Source organism: Labrus bergylta, chromosome 14 (genome assembly GCF_963930695.1).
Source record: "Labrus bergylta chromosome 14, fLabBer1.1, whole genome shotgun sequence".
Taxonomy (NCBI): domain Eukaryota; kingdom Metazoa; phylum Chordata; class Actinopteri; order Labriformes; family Labridae; genus Labrus; species Labrus bergylta.
The window spans coordinates 7,761,138-7,779,588 of record NC_089208.1 but is presented as its reverse complement, the minus strand read 5'-3'; the positions used below and the strand labels follow the sequence as shown (position 1 = coordinate 7,779,588).

The window sequence follows — 18,451 nt, the reverse complement described above, 5'->3', positions numbered from 1 at the left end:
CCCTCATAGACATCCTGTCAAAGAGAACCAGAAAAACAAAACGGGTATATTTTGCACATTGTGAATTTATTTGGCCGTACTTCTGACATTTTCACAGGCTCTGGATCAGTCTGACTTATTGTAGAAAACACAGGAGACATATTTACAGACACACTGACTGACTGACTTCAAATATTAACAGTGATGCTTTTTACAAACATATCAATAAACTACTAAAAACAAACACAGAAGCTTTTCCACAAAGCTCTTTTTTTTTTTTTTTTTCCCAAAGTGTAATAAACGACTGGGGGAAATGTTTAATTCAACTAAATGTGTTCACGGAGTTTAACTGGAACAGAGTTTTTATTTCAGTTGTTACAGTTTAAATCCTGAAACAGATGATCAAGGGGTCACATATAAAAACTATACTGTACACGTGTGTGTGTGTATGTGTGTGTGAGAGGACATCCAGGAGATCAGTGGATGTTTCTTCATCATGCAGCACATCAGTTTTACAGTCCGACCAATCACTGCAGCTCTTCGTCAGCAGCTGAGTTAGGATGAGGAAGCTCCAGACGCTCACACTCGGTCAGCTTGAGGGTCAGATGCTGAGCAATCTCATTGGGATCAGTGTACAATGCAGGCGGAACGTTCTATGAGAGGAAGGCAGGGATAAAAATAAATAAATATACAGGACGTCACAGGAGATTTAGAACTACGTCTTCGCACACATCACAACCAAAAAGAAGCTCATGGACAATAAATCATGATGGAATAAATGTTGCCGCAAAGAAACTTAAGTCTTTCCTGGAAGTCTATTTCTGAGATGGGCTCACAGCTGAAGCAGACTGAACATCTTTGCTGCTGTGCACAGCATTCTTAAAGCAGTGAGAATCATATATCAAACTCCCGCTGCAGCCCGCAAGACATGTCAGACTCCTCCCCCTCTGTCGGTTGTATCAAAGCGCCTTCACACACCTGTGCACGTTCTGTCTGTAGTGTGTCAGATCTCACCTTCAGCTCTGTGATCCTGCTCTCCCTCGTACTGAACTCTCGCAGCATGTAACTCTTTCCAGCCTGGAGACACAAATACTCAGTCACTGTGTGTTATTATTATTATTATTATTATTCATACTACACCGTGTATATTTTATGGTTGTGCATTTGGTGTTACTTTAAATGCTTCACTTTGTGTATTTGATCACAAAGCCTGTGTGTTTGCAGCTGACCTCGTAATAGAGCCGAGTGTCGTTTATTCTGATCAGGACTCCATCCACTCGCAGGAAGAAGCGCAGCAACAGGAAGAAACTGGTAGGCATCACCCTCTGTACACACACACACACACACACACGCACACGCACACATTAGAATTTGACGCAAAAGCCCATCATGACAGCGTGCATGACGTCACCTGCAGGAGCACACAGCAGCTCAAGCTCATTATTTCATGTCACTCTACTCAGTCTGCGACGCTGAATCTGATCAGCTGTTGAACACGACCACTCACAATCTTGACGCTGATCATGGACACTCCGTGGTCGTGCAGCTCGTCCTCAAACAGCAAAACCTCGTCGAAGAACATGATCTGCTCCCGCGCCTTCAGCTTTTCCAAGTCGATCCGCTCCGACGTCTTCGTCACCTGCAGAGGACGGACACACTGATCAACAGGTAGCCCTTTAATGTAACAGAGTGTCTGACGTGACACAAAGAAACTCACCTCCATCTGCATCTCCTCTCCTATTAGAGTGCCTCTGTAGTCTGTGGTGTAGGTCCAGTCGTACGGACGCACAACCTCTTTGGAGTGCTCAGAGTCCGCTCTGCAGACAAATCACAACACGTGCACGTTTCCTGTCAACAACAACAATCCGGCCTGCCAGCGGGGCTTTTCAATATGTTGTATGAATAGCATAATGTGTTCAGATTGGTTTCAGTTAACTCCTCGGCTTAATGTAATTACACATGTTTTCTTTTCTGTTTCGTACCAGCATGCAGTGCTCACTGATTGGTACTGGTACCTTTGATTAAATGATTTTAAATAATAAATCATCTAGCAACCTTCAGGTCCATGTACTGAGTCGTGTAGATGTTGGCCTCCAATAAAGCAAATATGGTAACAACGCATCCCTTTAAAAAACCACATGGCTTTTTTTTTTTTTTACCTCAGCATGACGGCAAAAGAGAGCAAAGAAAGAAGAACTTCAACAGAAACCAAACTGAGAGGTTCTGAGGGAGTAACTCACAAAAGAAAACATGCTGCATGGAAGAAGATGACAGATGCAGTACACTCTGTTGGGTCACAGGAGAGAACATTTCAGAAAACAAAGAAGAGGTGGATTGATATTAACGTCAGCGCATTTCATACGCAACTGAAGGACAACGGAGTACCATAGAGATTTCATCCTTGGCCAATCATTTGTCAGAATTCTAGACACAGCTCCCTCTGGGATTAATACCCAAGAAGACAGCGACACCTTCACCAGCAGAACAAGCTGAGCTAAACGGCACGCTCTCTGAAAACACGCTGGTTGCATAGGTTTGCCAAATCTTCCAAAAAAGGCAAAATGAGCGACGGGACTACATTTCATACATCCTTCACAGATGTCTTTGAAAGGTTTTGACACCAATTAGGCAACATGTCCTTTTCAAACTAGACAAATTCACCGACTGAGTGTTTTTAAATTAAAGAAAAGGTGCAACAAACGTGGATGTTGAGTTTGTTAATTTCATGCTGAGACACTTGTAATGCTCCGTATTTATAGTTTTACTATTCTTCCAGTAGATTCTGTGAGTAAGCGTGGTCAGAGCTGTGCTTACATTCACACACATTCCTAAGTGTAAGTATGAATTGATAAAGTCCACACTTGCACTCAGTCTAGGGGTCGGATGCCTCGAATTCATCAATTCCGGTTCTTATTGATTCCAATTTCAATAATTTTGGAGAGTAAAAAAAAACCAAAAACATTTGAAGAACAAAAATTAGCACATGGATGTGCTTCCTCCCTTACATCAAATGTCTTTTATCTGGTGCCATTTTTAAGTTTTTCATTTTATAAACAGTTAATTAACAGTCAGCAACTTCTTAAAATTTCCTTCAAAAAAGGTTACAACATTTCTGTGTTTTTTTCTGTCCATTATGGTTCTTTGAAGATGGAAAATCTGACTTGGCCATAATCAGAATACAGAGGTCAGGCCTTGAAAGTGAGATTCGGCCAAAGAAATTGCAATCAATGCATCTCTAGTTTGAAATATGAATCCTGAACTAAAGCTCCTGCAGCAGTGAGAGAGTGAGGGGCGTGTCCTACCTGCTCTCCTGCCACTCCTGAGCACACGCCACCTTCACAGCATCCTCCATGTTGTTGACTCTCTTCAGCGCGTCGATGGCATTGAACTCGATGCCAAAGCCGTCTGTGTGCTGGATTCTGAGGACGTTATCTCCAAACAGCATCTCAGGCAGGGAGGGCATGTTCATCTCCTCTGCTAACCTGCAACCCCAACAGGAAACAGGAAACACGACATAAACGTACACATCCAGTCATCACAATCCAACCGGTAGACCGCTGCTAGGCCTAAATATTCAGACAATAACAGACAAGTTGAAAATGAAGTTTTTAAACCTCAGTCCTGTTTTTATTTTGGGTTCTAGGTGACTCATCTGTGGGACTTAGTGGGACTGGAATTTGGAATCGGCAGAGTTTGTAGTTTCTGCTTGTAGTCTCGTCCACTAACATTTCGAGGCAGTCATGTGACAACAATTCAGCTTTGACTGATCTCTGTAAGTGCAGCTTCAGTCTTCAAGTTTGACTAGCCCACGCATGTCACCCCAAACCGTCTCTCCCATCATTTCCTGTTGCCTGTCCTGTCAAAATAAAGGCAACAGCCCCAAAATGAATTCTAAAACAATCAAAGCAGACAAACACACAGCGGTTAACACGAGGGACCGTCTCACCGCTCGATGTCTTTGGACTTCATGATGTGGTTTCTGGCTGCCGTCACTTTCCAGGGTCCGAAGGTGAAGTCCTGCTTACTGCTTTTGAATCCATGTGACATCATGGCTGACAGAGACACCAACATCAACTGCAACACAGACGCAAACAGCAGAGAGTCCGTTAAGAAACGCCCCGACATAAACACGACTTTCATTTGTACAGCACAAATTCGGTTCGATCCCCTGCAGCCGCATGTCCAATGTGTCCTTGGGCAATGCACTAAACCCAGCTGCTTCATCGGCGGCGTATGAATGCTTAGTTATATCTGATGGTCTCACTACATAGAAGCCTCTACCATCAGCGTGTGAATGGGGAAGGTGTGACATGCGGTGTAACGATCACTTACCAACACCATACTCTGGATTCAATTATTTATAAAAACCCTACATCAGTCCACTCTGAGCAAAGCACTGCCTTTAACACCTCGAGCAGAACCACACTCATGTTGAACATCCAGACAAAACAACAACAACAACAACAACAACAACAATGAATATAACTGATCTATAGCTACAATTCCAGTCATAATAAAGTATACACTCTGAAAACAAAGTATGATAACCTGCTGATCATTCTAATATTAACACTAACTATTGAAATGACAGTAAAATGGGGAAATCTGATCATTTTAATTGTAGTTAATAATAATAATAATAATAATAATAATAATAATAATGAGATGGTGAGTGATGTGTTTACATTCACAGTAAACTGGATTATAATTTATCGACTCTCATCACATGTGAGGAGGAACTACAAGGAGAGGAGGTGAGGAAAGGAATTGAGGAGGTACAATAAGAGATGAAGAGGGAGATGAAACTCACAGCCCGGGTTTAGAAATAATGAAACAGTTCCTGGTTGTTAGATTTATCAGCACATTTCAAACACAACCCTCTTTTAATGTACTCAAGTCAATTAAGTCATTTATCAATCAAAACGCTTCTTTTTGCACCTTAATCTATTCATAATGCTTTTTTTTATCCACTCATACATCATATTATAAGACTGATAATATCACACCAGCTTTGTTCTGTCTTACTGAAATGATCTCCGGACAGTAATAGTAAAAACCTGAGATCTTAATGATTGTCATTTAGCTTCTGAATGTTTGCTCTCTCATCGTCACACTGATGTCAGTCTGTACATCTGCGTGTTGAACATTAAGCACCACACAAAGTGTCACTGCTTCTACACTGAGAGTTACATGAATGTGAAAAAAAACAAAAAACAACAACCTCTGTTTACCTCGATTTAGTAGTTAACTGCTGCCTGTCATGGAAGCTACTGAGTCCGTCTGAAAAGCTGCCCGTGTGTCCGCTCTGGCTCCCGCTGTGGTTCCGCTTCTCCTTCTTCTTCTTTGTGTTGTTTCACCGGCCGGGTGCGGGGCTCAGCTCGCCCCCTGCTGGCGCTTTTGGTCATACTGCAATCCCGAACAGCTGTTTTTTTTTAATACTTTTTGATTGTACTTACATTCGTGTTTAATTTTTATTTTCGATGTAAAATTATGATTGTCAAATTATGATTCACATGTCAGTAAAGCCCATTTGAATTTCATTTAGTGAAGTCGAATAAATCACTGTGATCATAGTTCTTAGTGATATATAATAATAATAATAATTAAGGTAACCAAAAAAGCAGACAGACTTCTAGTCATGTCAAGTCACTTTATTTATATAGCACGTTTAAAAAAACAGACCAATACCAACGTAAGGATGATATTTTTTTAAAAGCTTATGGAGGAATACAGTTAGAACAAAATACAACCATATAACTTCATGTGTAGAGCTGCAGAGGTACATCAACGCGTGAAATCCAACACTGTATCAAACCTCTGTCAAACTGTTGACATGTACAGCTGGGGTGGTATTCTTTTAACCCTTTGTGTCAGCTATAAATCCACCTTTGATTCAATGCTGGACCAGAAATAAATCCATGATAGGCCAGATGAATCCATGTGAGTTCAGATCTGTCTGTAATCACAGCAGACACAGTGGAGTTCAGATCTGTCTGTAATCACAGCAGACACAGTGGTGTTCAGATCTGTCTGTAATCACAGCAGACACAGTGGTGTTCAGATCTGTCTGTAATCACAGCAGACACAGAGGAGTTCAGATCTGTCTGTAATCACAGCAGACACAGAGGAGTTCAGATCTGTCTGTAATCACAGCAGACACAGTGGTGTTCAGATCTGTCTGTAATCACAGCAGACACAGTGGTGTTCAGCTTTTCTACACACTGAAATTAAACTTTTTGCTCATCGTAAGTTATCTGCTTACTTAGTTAAAATCACTAACAGTAATGCTCACTACACTTACTGAAGTACAGTCGCTTCACTGTGAAAAAGGGAAAAAAAATGAATGAAATCTAATCTTCAAATCCATGAGTTAACATTTACTGACATATAGCTCCTGAGAGAGCGACAGCAGTTATGTCAGGGCTTCTAGTATCCAGGAAAGTGATATCACAGGTAAAGACTTGCTTTTTCCTTCAGCGGCGATACAACCTCACTTTATACAACTTCTTTTACAACACTTTAAAACACTTCTAAAGTCTTACACTCATCTAAGGGCTTTCTTGTCATTTTTTTTATTGTGTCTTTTAGTCTACCATTGTTCCCCTTTTACGTAATCCTCTTTATTGTTAAGATTTTTTTGTTGATAAGGGCTGAATAAACAAACTTATGATAATTAATCGTATTACTGTTATAAAAGTGTGAGAACAATTTGTGACGTGAGATGGAGTCTGAAAGAAGAAACAATGAAAGGAGCTGGACATCCATATGCACTCACATCAGATTTATATTTATAGAAACTCAATGCTTTCACATTAAGTTGTAAAAGTTAGTTATAAAGTTGATTTATTGAGTAAAACGATCAAAACTTGACTGTTTAAATGCATGTACACAGGTTAGTGCGTCTAAAAGTCAAAGTTGTCCATGTCGGACTAACACATGTAGATAATACAGTTGCAGGATGATTTTCTCTTGCTTGTAAATGACTCAACATATGCATTTTTGAGAAATTTCAATCTGGTTTTGCAAACAACACAGCACAGAAACTTCTCTATGGATAACTTAGGATTCATGAAAGGTAGCTGACTCTGCATACTGCTCCATACTGGTGTGGCTTGACTTTAGCGCAGCTTTCAACACCATTGAACATGTTACTTTAATAAGCAGACTACACGATGGGGTAGGAATTTCTGGTACTGCCCTTGACTGGTTTTCCTCCTCTCTTTTAAACACAAAATGTTATGTCTCTTTGATTAATTCGTCATTTATACTGCAGAGACCTCATGTGGCACACCACAAGGATCAATTCTTGGTCCAATTCTGTTTTGCCATGTTCGCATTATGTCATATCATTCATCATCACAACATTTCATGTCATTGTTATGCTGTTGACACCCAATTATATTTATCTCTAAAACCCACTAAATACAGTAAAGCAGCTACACTTCAAAGCTGTTTAACTGTTGTAAAAGACAGGATGTCACAAACGTTTTACAACTATTGTCCTACAAAACAGAAATTCTTCTTATTGGACCTGAGAATAGTCGGAACCAGATCCAGCCACTGCTCGGCCCACTACTCTCAAATGTTAAAAGCCTTGTTAGAAACTTGGGAGTTACATTTGAAAGTGACCTAAGTTTCAATCAAAACATCAAGAAACTATTTAATCCTGCTTTTTTATCAACCTCGAAACACCTCAAAGATCAGGTCAATTTAATCTTTTAACAAAACAGAATCAAATATTCATGCTTTTATTTCCTCATACTAGATCATTTCAGTTGAAAAGCATAAATGCGTAGCATAAAAGAAGATGTGCTGTCGTCTGCCTTCAGATTTCACAATAAGCTAGAGGGATAGCGTGCACTGCATTTGTACCAAGGGTAAAGCAAAGAATATGAAAAAAAGTACATGATTTCACCATTCAACATACAACCAGTTTGCCACTTGCTAACTTGACGGTAAGGTCAACCAGAACCAGTCCAATCGTAGCTAGGGTGGTATATCACAACCTCCTCTAGTGGAGTCAGACATACTTCCATCAACAAATCATTACTTTGTCAGTGTTTGTATTCTGGAACAAGAGCAGTAGTCCATTTGAATGCCTCAATTTTGCCAAGCATGTAACATTCATAGTCAGGGCTGGACCTGCGTCGGCTTTATTAAAGAGGAGTCAGTAAAGAACACGCAGAGTCAAAGAAAGACAATAAAATGATAAAATAGATGTAGTGCTGGGTTATAGCGCCACCAGCAGGCACTCCGACCACAGGGCAAGGACTAGACTGAGTTTTTCCTCCTGTGAGTGCAGCTGGAGCTGGACCACGGGGACCTGCTCCTCCTTCTGAAGCTGCTGCAGGGCCTGGAGGTGGGACAGAGGGAACTGTAGACCCTGCATGGACAGAGACACACACATGGAAGCGCACACTGATTAGCAAATACACTGACTTCTGGTATTTGAGGAACTAGGGAAAAGACTACATGATGACAGAATGAGAGGTAAACAAACTGTTAAAACCAAACTAACAGAGGTACAGGTGTTTGTGGTGACACGTGGCAGATGTGGACATTAAGGAACTTTGTCCAGGTCCTCCTGTGACAGCTTACTCTGATGATAATATTTAAGAGTAACTAAATCACCAGACAACTTTTTTCAGCTGAAAACCTGATTATAGCATACAGTAGTAGTGGCAGCAAATCTCCACATTTGAATTCAAAGTCTTAAAATCCTACATATTACGTTAGAAATAGCAACTGCCCTCTACAGGCTGAAACCTGGTTGGTGCAATTCAATTGTTCTATTTGCTGATCCGGTGTTTGGTGACACCTGTGGGTAAGTGTTTTGAGGAATCAGTGACTGAAATCTTACCCTGGAGATATCCCGGTCCTCCTCTTCATCACCTTCACCCATCATGTGGCTCTCCCTCTGGTTCTTCAGGGAGTGTAACACAAACACAACCTGCTCTGTGGCCTCTTCCTAAAACACACGTTCACATAACGTATAGCTGGTCAGTGCAGTTCAAACTCAGACAATGATTGGTAAGAAATTGTCAGTTAATCCTGTTGTGACAGGTCGTCGCTTTCAAAATCTAACCTGTGACTGCAGGAGCTGGAGATCAAATCCCCAACATTCGGGTTGAGAGACATCTGACTATATCACTGAGCCACCAGAAAGTGTAACTTGTTCATGTTGAAGTTTTTCCTAATGAGCTTAACTTTCAGGAGGATCATTAAGGTTAATTGATTTGAATAATCTCTTTCCTGAGGTTGAACAGTTTTTGTTGAAAGAAATGACCAATGTCAGGGTTTTAAGTGGTAAATAAAAAGTTGATATTCTCTTTTCAATTAGCCAACAAAAGGGCTTATCAACTCTTAAAGTCTGCATATCATGTTAATGAATACAAACAGTATGGAAAGACTATGGCTGCTGTGAGAACAATGACATACAAGAGTGTGTTTCAGTCTTGTGTGTGCAGGTTTAGTTTATGAAAACATTTTATTAATTTTTTTACAGGCAACACATTTTAACGTCTCAATGAAAACTTAAAACAGACTCACTGTTCTCTGCTGGGAGGGCTCCACTGTTATCACCATGTGCTCTTTAAACCTCAAACACACCACATCCTCCAGGGCAGGGATCCTTCCAGCTGTGACACACACACACACACACACACACACACACACACACACACACACACAGCTACACATTTAGACTCTTAAGTTGTCATATTGAGTCATATTGAAAGAAGGAGAAAGAGTCTCACATGGAGCGATCTGCTGCTCGCTGTATGGAGGCAGTCTGTTCGTGATGAAGTCTCTCTTCAGGTGAGTGCATCTAACTTCAAGTTTCCCCGTTTCCATCACATCAGCCAGGGACCTGAGGTGAGCTGCCAGCCGCCTGCAGGTGTCCTCACTTCCACCGTTGCCCTGCACACGCATACGCACAAACACATTATCAGGATGGTTTTCCCTCTCGAGAGGAGAGACAGCAGCAGTGTGGATGTGTAACACCCTGGACCTGCTGCTATTGCTCTTAGTCACACTCACTGAGTGAGTCAAAGTCACCGACTGCTAAAAACAACTCAACTCATCCTTGTTTGTATCGCACCTTTCATTCATAACAGCTTGTGGCCCCAAGTGCTTCAAAAAGAACACACAGACAGGACACTAAGCTCCATTTACTGATTCTACATAGAAATATAGAATCTGTTCAGAGAGATCTGGATTTTCCTTAAGGGAAGTGTTCCTATTTCAGTTTGTAGTACATTTGTAGTCCAAGCTGTATTGACCAATTAGGTTTCAGCAGACTTTGACATGTGGAGGAAAAACAGTCCGCCTGGATGTCAAATAAAAGGTGGAATGTTTTACCTGACATACCAGCTCATTTCTGTAGTATTCTAGTTATTTATACAACTCTAATAGAAATCTGCATAAAAGTGTGACTAGCAATCAGTACTGATCAAACATTTCAACTTGAGTCATAGATCTCCATCCAACAAACAAGTATTTTTTTTTTTTCATCCTAATGACAGACCTGACAAAACTGGACTTTAAAAAAAATCTGCATCATGATTTCAGTGTTATTTCAGTAAAGTTAATTCCATTAATTGCAAATAAATCAGTGAAGTGAGCCAGAGTAAAGCAACTGTATAACTAAAAACAGACGCTACTCCAGAGGATGTTATGGGCCAAGAAACAAAAGGTACTTATGTCTTCAATGTAAACGCTGCACGGTAATGGAAATCTTGTCTGTAAACTGTTTAACACTCAGCACTAGAATTTCACATCAGATCCCAGAGACACACGTCATGTTTGTTGGGTTTTTGTAGATAAAAAAAAAAAACAATGAGTAAGGTCTCATACCTGCTCTTTGAGATAACATTTTTTATGAATTGGGGCTACACAAATAAAGATTGAGTGATTGATGTGAGATTAAGAGATGATGATTTCTGATTGGTTGTGAGATGAGCAGGACACAAACACAGAAACTGACAAAAAAATAATAAAAAGATAAAACACTAAAACTATGAAAAATTAGAAATTATAACTAACTGACGGAGCAGCGGAAGAAACTAGGGGTTAAGTATCTTGCACAAGGACACACACTGTAAGACATGTGGCAGCAGGCAGTGGTGTAGCTGTGCCTAAAGAAGTGGGTATACTCTTAATTGTTTTTTTAAGTGGCCCGTCTAGCAGAGTATAAACAGCCTCTGTTATAAACAGTGACATGTGTGTTTGTGATTTCTTCACCAATCTTGTACCAGGAGTTGTTTACTTCTCTGTCAGAGATCTGCTTGCTCTTTTTAGAATTACACAAACAAAACAACTGAAGTTAGCTTTAGGTGAATATGTATGACTAATACATTTGGCATATAAGGTGAATAAATCAACAGTAATAAGGGTTACAATAACAAAACAGTCACTCCGAAGACAGTGAACATCTATTCCAGTCAGAGAAAGAGGCGTCTTTTGTTGCCCTAGGTGAGCCCATCATTGTCTTTAATTCTCGGTCACCGTATGCTGAACGGTAATCTTGTGATAATGTAATTAGAATAATCTGGCAAAGATTGTACCAAGTGCAAGTGTAGTTTTCAGAGTGTAGTTTCCTGTGCTTGCATCTATAATGCTGCACCACAGTCACCTCTGTACGCGTAGTGATGAGCGTGATGATGCCTTGGCAGCGGGGGGGGGGGGGGGGGGCGGGGGGGGGGGGGGATCCAGGGGGTGGTCGGGGTGGCCAGGGCCCACCTTGTAATCTGATGTGTCACCCTGTGTTGCTAGTAGCTGTCTTTGCATTTCAATGTGGCACTTTGGGGTATTTTCAAATTGTGATTCATTGACCATGACACACACGTTCTAACAGAGTAAACAGAAATGACTTTTTTTTTTTTTACCAGCAGGATTCTTTGGGGCATGCCCTCTCTCAGGCTGACATCAGTCCTGCTGGATTCAGAAAGCATGCTGGGAAGAACATCCAACAGCAGATCTCCCCATGACCTTAGAGAGGACAGGTACACAGAACAGTATTAATCCTTGAGTTTATGCAGTCCAATCATGGAGACCTCCTTTAACTCATAGTTTAGCAGTTCATGATCCCAATGGTGTTACACTGCCCACCCCCCTGTTATACACTGTGCCCCCTATATGTTTCAGTGCCCCCCTGTGATACACTGCCCCCCACCCTAATGTTACTGTGTCTGGGGGTCTTTACATTCTCTGGTAGGTGCTGAGGGTCAGGTGGGTGGAGTGATGGACTCCTGATGGAGTGCTGGCCTGATGGATGGTTCCTCTGGGGAAGTACAGAAGATCTCCTTCCTGAAGAGAAGACAACAAACACTGGTTGTGAATTAAAACATTTCTCTGTGAAAACACTTCAGATGATACTGATGCTTGTTGCACTAATGATAAACAAAGAAAACCATGATGACATATGACACTAAACATGTGTGTTGAAAGCAATAAAGAAGCTGAGAAACTGGATCTGTATTGATTGCAAGAGAAGGACTTTCTCCTAAAACTTTTCAGTGTGATCTGTTTGTAAAGAGATGAAGGCTGCTTCATGTTTGAAACCTCCAGGAAACTGAAGATCTCATGTTCTGCTCCTTCACAGGACAAACTGACTCACAAGTGTGATCCTTTATCATACTCCAGTAGGTGCTTGACTTTTACACCACAGGTGACTGATGCTGGAATCAAGGCAATGTTTTCAAAGAAGAAGCTAAATGTGAGACGACCAGTGAAAAAGGTAGAAATGAGAAAGACAGTGGACAGTAGACAGAGCAGAGAGTCAAGAGAAACGATGAGGACAGAAGAGTGTAAGATGTTTGGATCCAAGAGAAGAGACCAAGTGAAGCATGGGGGAGGAACTGAGACAGTTCATGCAATATCTTTTGGAACTTTACATAGTTATCTATACACATTCGGTACCTACATACCTTCAGTGTGATGTCATGTGTGGGGCTGCCGATCCTGTCCTCTGACTCCACGCTGTACTCTGTTGCCAGGGCAACAGTAGGACTGTAGAGACGCCAGTGTTTCTGTCCCTCCAGCTGCAGAATAAAAACCTGAGCAGAAAACACAGAATCAACACGAGAAGAATGCAAATGCAAAGAACGACTCGGACAATGTACCTGCTGTCTGCTGATCTAACACTCACTGAGTCAGGTTACTGTAGTGCTAAACATTCTGAACGTATGACAACATGAAACTGACCATTTAAAGCTAAGCACCATTAGATGTTGCAGAAACTGTGCAGACCATCCTGGTTTGATATGACTGGACTGCTGCTGTGTTACCGTAGTGATACTGTTGGGGCTGCACATGAAGGTGGCAGCAGAGTGCTTGAACGCTGATTATTTTACTCTAATACTTGCTGTGTTCAGGGGTTTGCTCCGGCACGTCCCTAAAAGGACTACAGCTGGAAGTGTAACACTGATATAGTATCACTGAATGATTCATTCAGCATGTTAGCATGTCACGTGCTAAAGTTGACAAGAGACAGAGGAGGGGCCATGTAGTTGAGCTAAAATAAAATAATTTCATCTTAAAACACATGCTGCTTGTTCTGATAGTATAATAACCCCTCGAAACCCTTTTTACGCGTCAGCCCTGAAAAATGATTTAAATAATTTCAACCATAAAATTGTGACTACTAGCCAATTAATGGACCGACTAGTCGTGCGCAGCCTGCCACTTTTGATCACTGAGGTGAAAATGTGTATTTCTAGTGGTGAGACAGAATGTGGTCATCATGCAGATCATTATCAGTTATGGATGGAAAGCAGAGGAGCAGGAGGACTTGTAGCGCCTCCCACATCAAAGTGTGAGTTGATTCACACTCACGCTGTGCAGGGAAACAAGACGCCACACAAACTGAGACTCCAAACCGTAATACGATCAGACCATGGAAGAAAAAGAAGTGATAAACTCTGATAAAGATCTAACTCTGAATTATAACCATAGCACAGTCCAGGTATGACTCAAATTCATAAAACACGATCAAATACTGCTCAAAACCGTGATATGAGCTGAACTGTGACTCAAAACTGTGGTAAATTCTATCTAATTTACACAAATTAGCATCCTCTATAAACACAATGATACTGGAATTGGATTGCTGTTTTCTGTCTGTGTATGTGTATTGTTTCTGACCCTGTCAAATAAACCATAAAATAAAGAATAAAAAGACTGTGACTGTAATCCTGTTCTCCTGATACGTTTAAAAATAAAAAACACTTAAAACATGGTGGAAACACTCTGGTATAACTTAAAATAAACTTTGCTGTAAGAAGATGTCTGGGGGGGGGGGGGGGGGCTTAGTGGTTTCAGGGCTCAGTCATTTAGACTGGTGTAGTCCAGAGGTACCTCGACATCATCGTAGTGAGCTGGGAGACCCTGAGAATCCTCCGGTGTCATGTAGACATTTGAGCCCACCAAGGTCCCGAAGAAACACTCCAGATTCTCCTGGATCTTCCACAGTTCGTCCTAATAGAGAGAGAGAGAGAGAGAGAGAGAGAGAGAGAGAGAGAGAGAGAGAGAGAGAGAGAGAGAGAGAGAGAGAGAGGACATGAAGAAACAGAGAGATTTTGTTGGCCTGAGGTCAAACATGTCTAAGAAGAAGTTCACAGGAGTGTTTGTTGCTCATTGCTTATAATCATTTCAAACGATATAACTATCACTACTCATATACTCCATATACTGGGGGGGTGGGGACAAGCCGACACAACGACACAAACACTTGAAGGAAACTTGGTGTTCATGTGTTACTTTTAATGACAGCTGTCCTTTTCTATCGGAGAGGTATCCTTAAATGACTTCTTTCCCTGATTTCCGACTCTATCCACTGTCCTATCTCTACAATAAAGACACAAAAAGCCCAAAAATAAATCTTTAAATCTTTTTTTTTTTTACTTGACTTTTAGGGGGGGTGGGCGCCGCCAAATACAATGGTAGGGGAAACACTGCATTGTGATGAACATTAAACAGAATCCACGAGGCTCACATGGACCTCCACTTCTCCTGAGCTGCTGTCCAACTAACATGAATGGATTAATAATCGCACTAATGGACACTTAAGTGTGACTTGCGGCGTATGAAGAGTCGTCAGAAGACTAGAAAAACGCTGTACAAGCTCAAGCCCAGTGGTTCTACTGTAGCTGCAAAATGGACTTGAGCTTGTATAGCACTTTTATAGTCTTCAAACTACTCCAAGAGCTTTTACACAGTGAGGAGCAACTGGGGGTTAAGTGTCTTGTGGCCGCAGGAGCTGGGGATCAAACCCCTGACCTTCCAGTTGAGAGATGATCGACTCCACCAACTGAGCGAGTTGGCCGTTTCAATGTCAGCGCGAGCTAACATTATATATGTTTACAGCAACCACTGAAGCCTGGCGTACACTGAACAATCGTAGACATTTTGGGGATGAAATGTCGGCTCACACTGTACGACTAAACCCACTGAAGACACTCGACCAAAGCTCACAATTTATACGCTCACACAAAAAGACCAGATTGTCGGCACAACCTCAGAGCTCACACTCTGCGAGTTAAATCAAAACGGTGCAGTCACAATTCACAACCTAGGCCTCCATACGATTGTTAAAAAGTACATGTGCTGAGCGAGCAAGCTTTGCTCGACGACATTAAATGGATTGAATGCTGCTTTCTTCACTGAGACTCTGCAGAGGGGTATAGTGGCACTACATTTATTTCACATTATGATGATACATCTTCCAGTGGCTGAACTGTGGAGGGTGGTCTGAACAGATCGTGGATCCACTTTAAAGTTTTGCACTCCTACTGATAGGTCCTGGTCCAGATAGAATTTAGGACGAGGCCAACTGTGCTGATAGATGGACTAGCATTAGCATTAGCATCCCGACTCTCACCTTAAACCTCTGGGGCTGGTGGAATTGGATGGTGGCTTTATTCTGGAGCAGGCTCTTGTTGAGGACGCTGTGTTTGACACGGCCCTCCTTGTTGAGGTCTTTCTTTTGGCCGTTGATGCAGCGGACCACGTTGACATCGCTGTAGTACTGAAGACCCTCAGAGCACAGAGCCTGCAGGTCCGACAGCTGGAACAGAGACTTGTAGTAGGCGGCTATGGAGGGGTCAGACCTCTGCAGGTGGAGTGGCTTCTTCTCCCAGAACTCCCGAAAGAATGTGTCTGAGTTCAGAGGCTGCAGGAGGCTGCTGAACAGGTCTGCAGGGCCGTGGAAGCTCAGGGGGGAGAGGAGAGCGGGGGGGTCGCCGGGCTCCACTCGGCTCTGTTTGGGAGCGAGCTGCTCTTCTTCACTGCTCTGCCTCTTGACCTTGCTCTTCTTCGGCATTTTGATCTGAGGAGACAGGATGAGAGCAAAGTCAGAGGAATCTGGAAAAACTGTGAAACGGTGACGGTATTACTCCACAGAGTTAAAAGTCCCAGTAATTTTGTTCTCTATGTCGGCACTCATCGAAAGCCTCTGGTCACATCAGACTACTCACTGTTGTTTCATAAAAATTACAGTAGTTGGTCTATGTTTCGATAAGCTTGTAGCTCAGCACCACATGGGCCAAAAATGTAGCATAACATGATTATTCATAACTATAGACAAATGTGCTTAATATAAAGTAGATGGTCTGCTGAAATGTAAAGCCACACAACAACAACATGAGTGCATTCAATTTTGACTTGCTTGAAAAGAGCACAATCAAGCACTGACATTTTTTTTTGTGGGCAGGCATATGAATTATAAAATAAACAACAGATTATATTCTGTTAAAACTTGTGAATACTTTTTATTCTTAATTTAAAAAAAAAAAAGAAAAAAAAAAAAAAAGTGATATCACTCTCCAGTTCATTTAAACGTTATGGGGTCAATTTTATTCTTTACAGTCTATGGGGAACAACATCCACATTTAAAGCAGGTTTCAGGGGTTGTTATACGTGTTACTGCCACCAGATGTCGCTATCTACTCATTTTAAAGAGCATACAATTCAGATGTTGATTCAGCAGCTAAAACAGAGAAAGTATAATGAATCTTTATCCTCTCCTCATAACATAACATGTCTGATGATATGTGTGTGTGTGTGTGTGTGTGTGTGTGTGTGTGTGTGTGTAACAGAGGTTTAAAGCCTGCAGAGTGAGTCGGATACACACACAGGTGTTACACCCTGTGCACCGTGTACAGGAGGTTATACAGTAAAATAAGTCAGGTGTAAAGCAGGCTAGTGGGTCTACACCGCATACAGTCCTGAGTCTGACATGTAAGAGCAGAGCAGTGATTATTCACTCACCTCTCTGTCATGGGTCCCTCACTGCTACACGTGAACCCAGCGCGCTGTGTCCCACTAAATATGTCCGACTGGAAACAAAAACGTAGACTACCAATGTGTCTTTTTTTTTTTTTTTTTTTTAACCTTAATGTGAACAGTCTATGATTTCAACAGCTTTATTTCAGCTTCATGTAGGCTACATTTCTTTTGTTTCTTGAATTAAATAGACAAAGCTGTTGACCTTTGTCATACCTGCAGCCTAGAGTGAAAATTAACCTTTTGTGTAATGTTAAAACAACCTAAAAAAAAAATAATGCAACAAAACCCAAATGTCTGTAAAGTTGGTGATTTACAGATAGAGCAATCTGTAGCCTAACTATAAATTGTCAGCGACATAATGACCTGTTGTTAGTTATGCTCCAAATGCTGCTCCTCCGGGTGGAAACATAACAGAGCAAAACTATCAACAGGAACCCTCTGAAGAGACGTCCTCTAAAACACCTGCAGCTTAACCTGCTGGTTATGGAGACAGCACCATGTTTTAGAGTCCATTAAGACTCTGCATGAAAGAGAGGCAGAGTCTTATAATGCAGCTGAAAAAAAATACACCTTAAAAACTAAACACAGAACTCCAATAAAGACTTATTTTAATAGAAAGGTACAAACACTGCAGGACTCTCAGGTAAAGAACAAGAAGCAGTAAAGAAAACAGAGAAATGTAGTTCTTCTTTATGGTGATGTTGTTTCCTTGTTTCATCAGAAGATGGACAGAGTTTTACCAACAGTCTGCATGAGGCAGTTTGGAGGAAACCAAAGGCTTTCCTAATTTCATTCAGGATATCAATTAGAGAACAAGTGTTGCTGAAAATAGGAAAGGTACATGCCTGATTAAAATATATTCTGCAGAGGCCACATTGAAACAGCAGCCCTTATGAGAATGTGATGGATGGTTCTTTCACTAGGCCTGTTCAGTTTTTGAGCATGTTTCCATCTGTGGCTCATGGTCAACGCTCAACCCAAAAGTTGAGGGTTCAAATCCCAACTCCTGTAGTCAAATGACGACGCATCTTTGGACAAGACACTGAAGACAGCCTCTAAATGACTCCCTCTGCTATTTTGAATTAGTATTTATATTATGTGACATGTAGTGAAATGTATAAAAGATGTAAGTTTGTTATATATGTTCAGCTTCTGTTCCAAACAGGCCTCATGGAACAGAACCAGCAAT

General features: G+C 41.4%; 2 protein-coding genes across 2 annotated transcripts; both read right to left on the bottom strand.

The window, feature by feature from the left end:
• Positions 1-47: 47 nt before the first annotated feature.
• tiprl (TIP41, TOR signaling pathway regulator-like (S. cerevisiae)) lies at positions 48-5,338 on the bottom strand. The gene is made up of 8 exons (XM_020648934.3): positions 5,211-5,338; positions 3,926-4,053; positions 3,282-3,461; positions 1,697-1,796; positions 1,487-1,618; positions 1,209-1,304; positions 994-1,056; positions 48-632 (listed from the first exon to the last, which is right to left on the bottom strand). Exons 2-8 carry the CDS (start codon positions 4,048-4,050, stop codon positions 507-509), a joined length of 822 nt encoding a protein of 273 aa, XP_020504590.2. The 5' UTR covers positions 4,051-4,053; positions 5,211-5,338; the 3' UTR covers positions 48-506.
• A 1,407-nt stretch (positions 5,339-6,745) lies between these two features.
• riox2 (ribosomal oxygenase 2) lies at positions 6,746-17,304 on the bottom strand. Its single transcript, XM_020628072.3, has 10 exons — positions 17,245-17,304; positions 15,857-16,303; positions 14,335-14,454; positions 12,906-13,034; positions 12,182-12,285; positions 11,865-11,967; positions 9,735-9,897; positions 9,529-9,617; positions 8,840-8,947; positions 6,746-8,362 (listed from the first exon to the last, which is right to left on the bottom strand). Exons 2-10 carry the CDS (start codon positions 16,295-16,297, stop codon positions 8,210-8,212), a joined length of 1,410 nt encoding a protein of 469 aa, XP_020483728.2. The 5' UTR covers positions 16,298-16,303; positions 17,245-17,304; the 3' UTR covers positions 6,746-8,209.
• Positions 17,305-18,451: the final 1,147 nt, after the last annotated feature.

Coding starts and splice junctions, on each gene's coding strand:
- tiprl (XM_020648934.3), bottom strand. CDS start 4,050: ATGTTGGTGTCTCTGTCAGCCATGATGTCACATGGATTCAAAAGCAGT. Junction 3,462..3,925: donor AAGTCCAAAGACATCGAGCG/GTGAGACGGTCC, acceptor TTGGGGTTGCAG/GTTAGCAGAGGAGATGAACA. Junction 1,305..1,486: donor CCATGATCAGCGTCAAGATT/GTGAGTGGTCGT, acceptor GTGTGTGTACAG/AGGGTGATGCCTACCAGTTT.
- riox2 (XM_020628072.3), bottom strand. CDS start 16,297: ATGCCGAAGAAGAGCAAGGTCAAGAGGCAGAGCAGTGAAGAAGAGCAG. Junction 12,286..12,905: donor CACATGACATCACACTGAAG/GTATGTAGGTAC, acceptor TCTTCTCTTCAG/GAAGGAGATCTTCTGTACTT. Junction 8,948..9,528: donor AGCCCTCCCAGCAGAGAACA/GTGAGTCTGTTT, acceptor CGTGTGTTTTAG/GAAGAGGCCACAGAGCAGGT.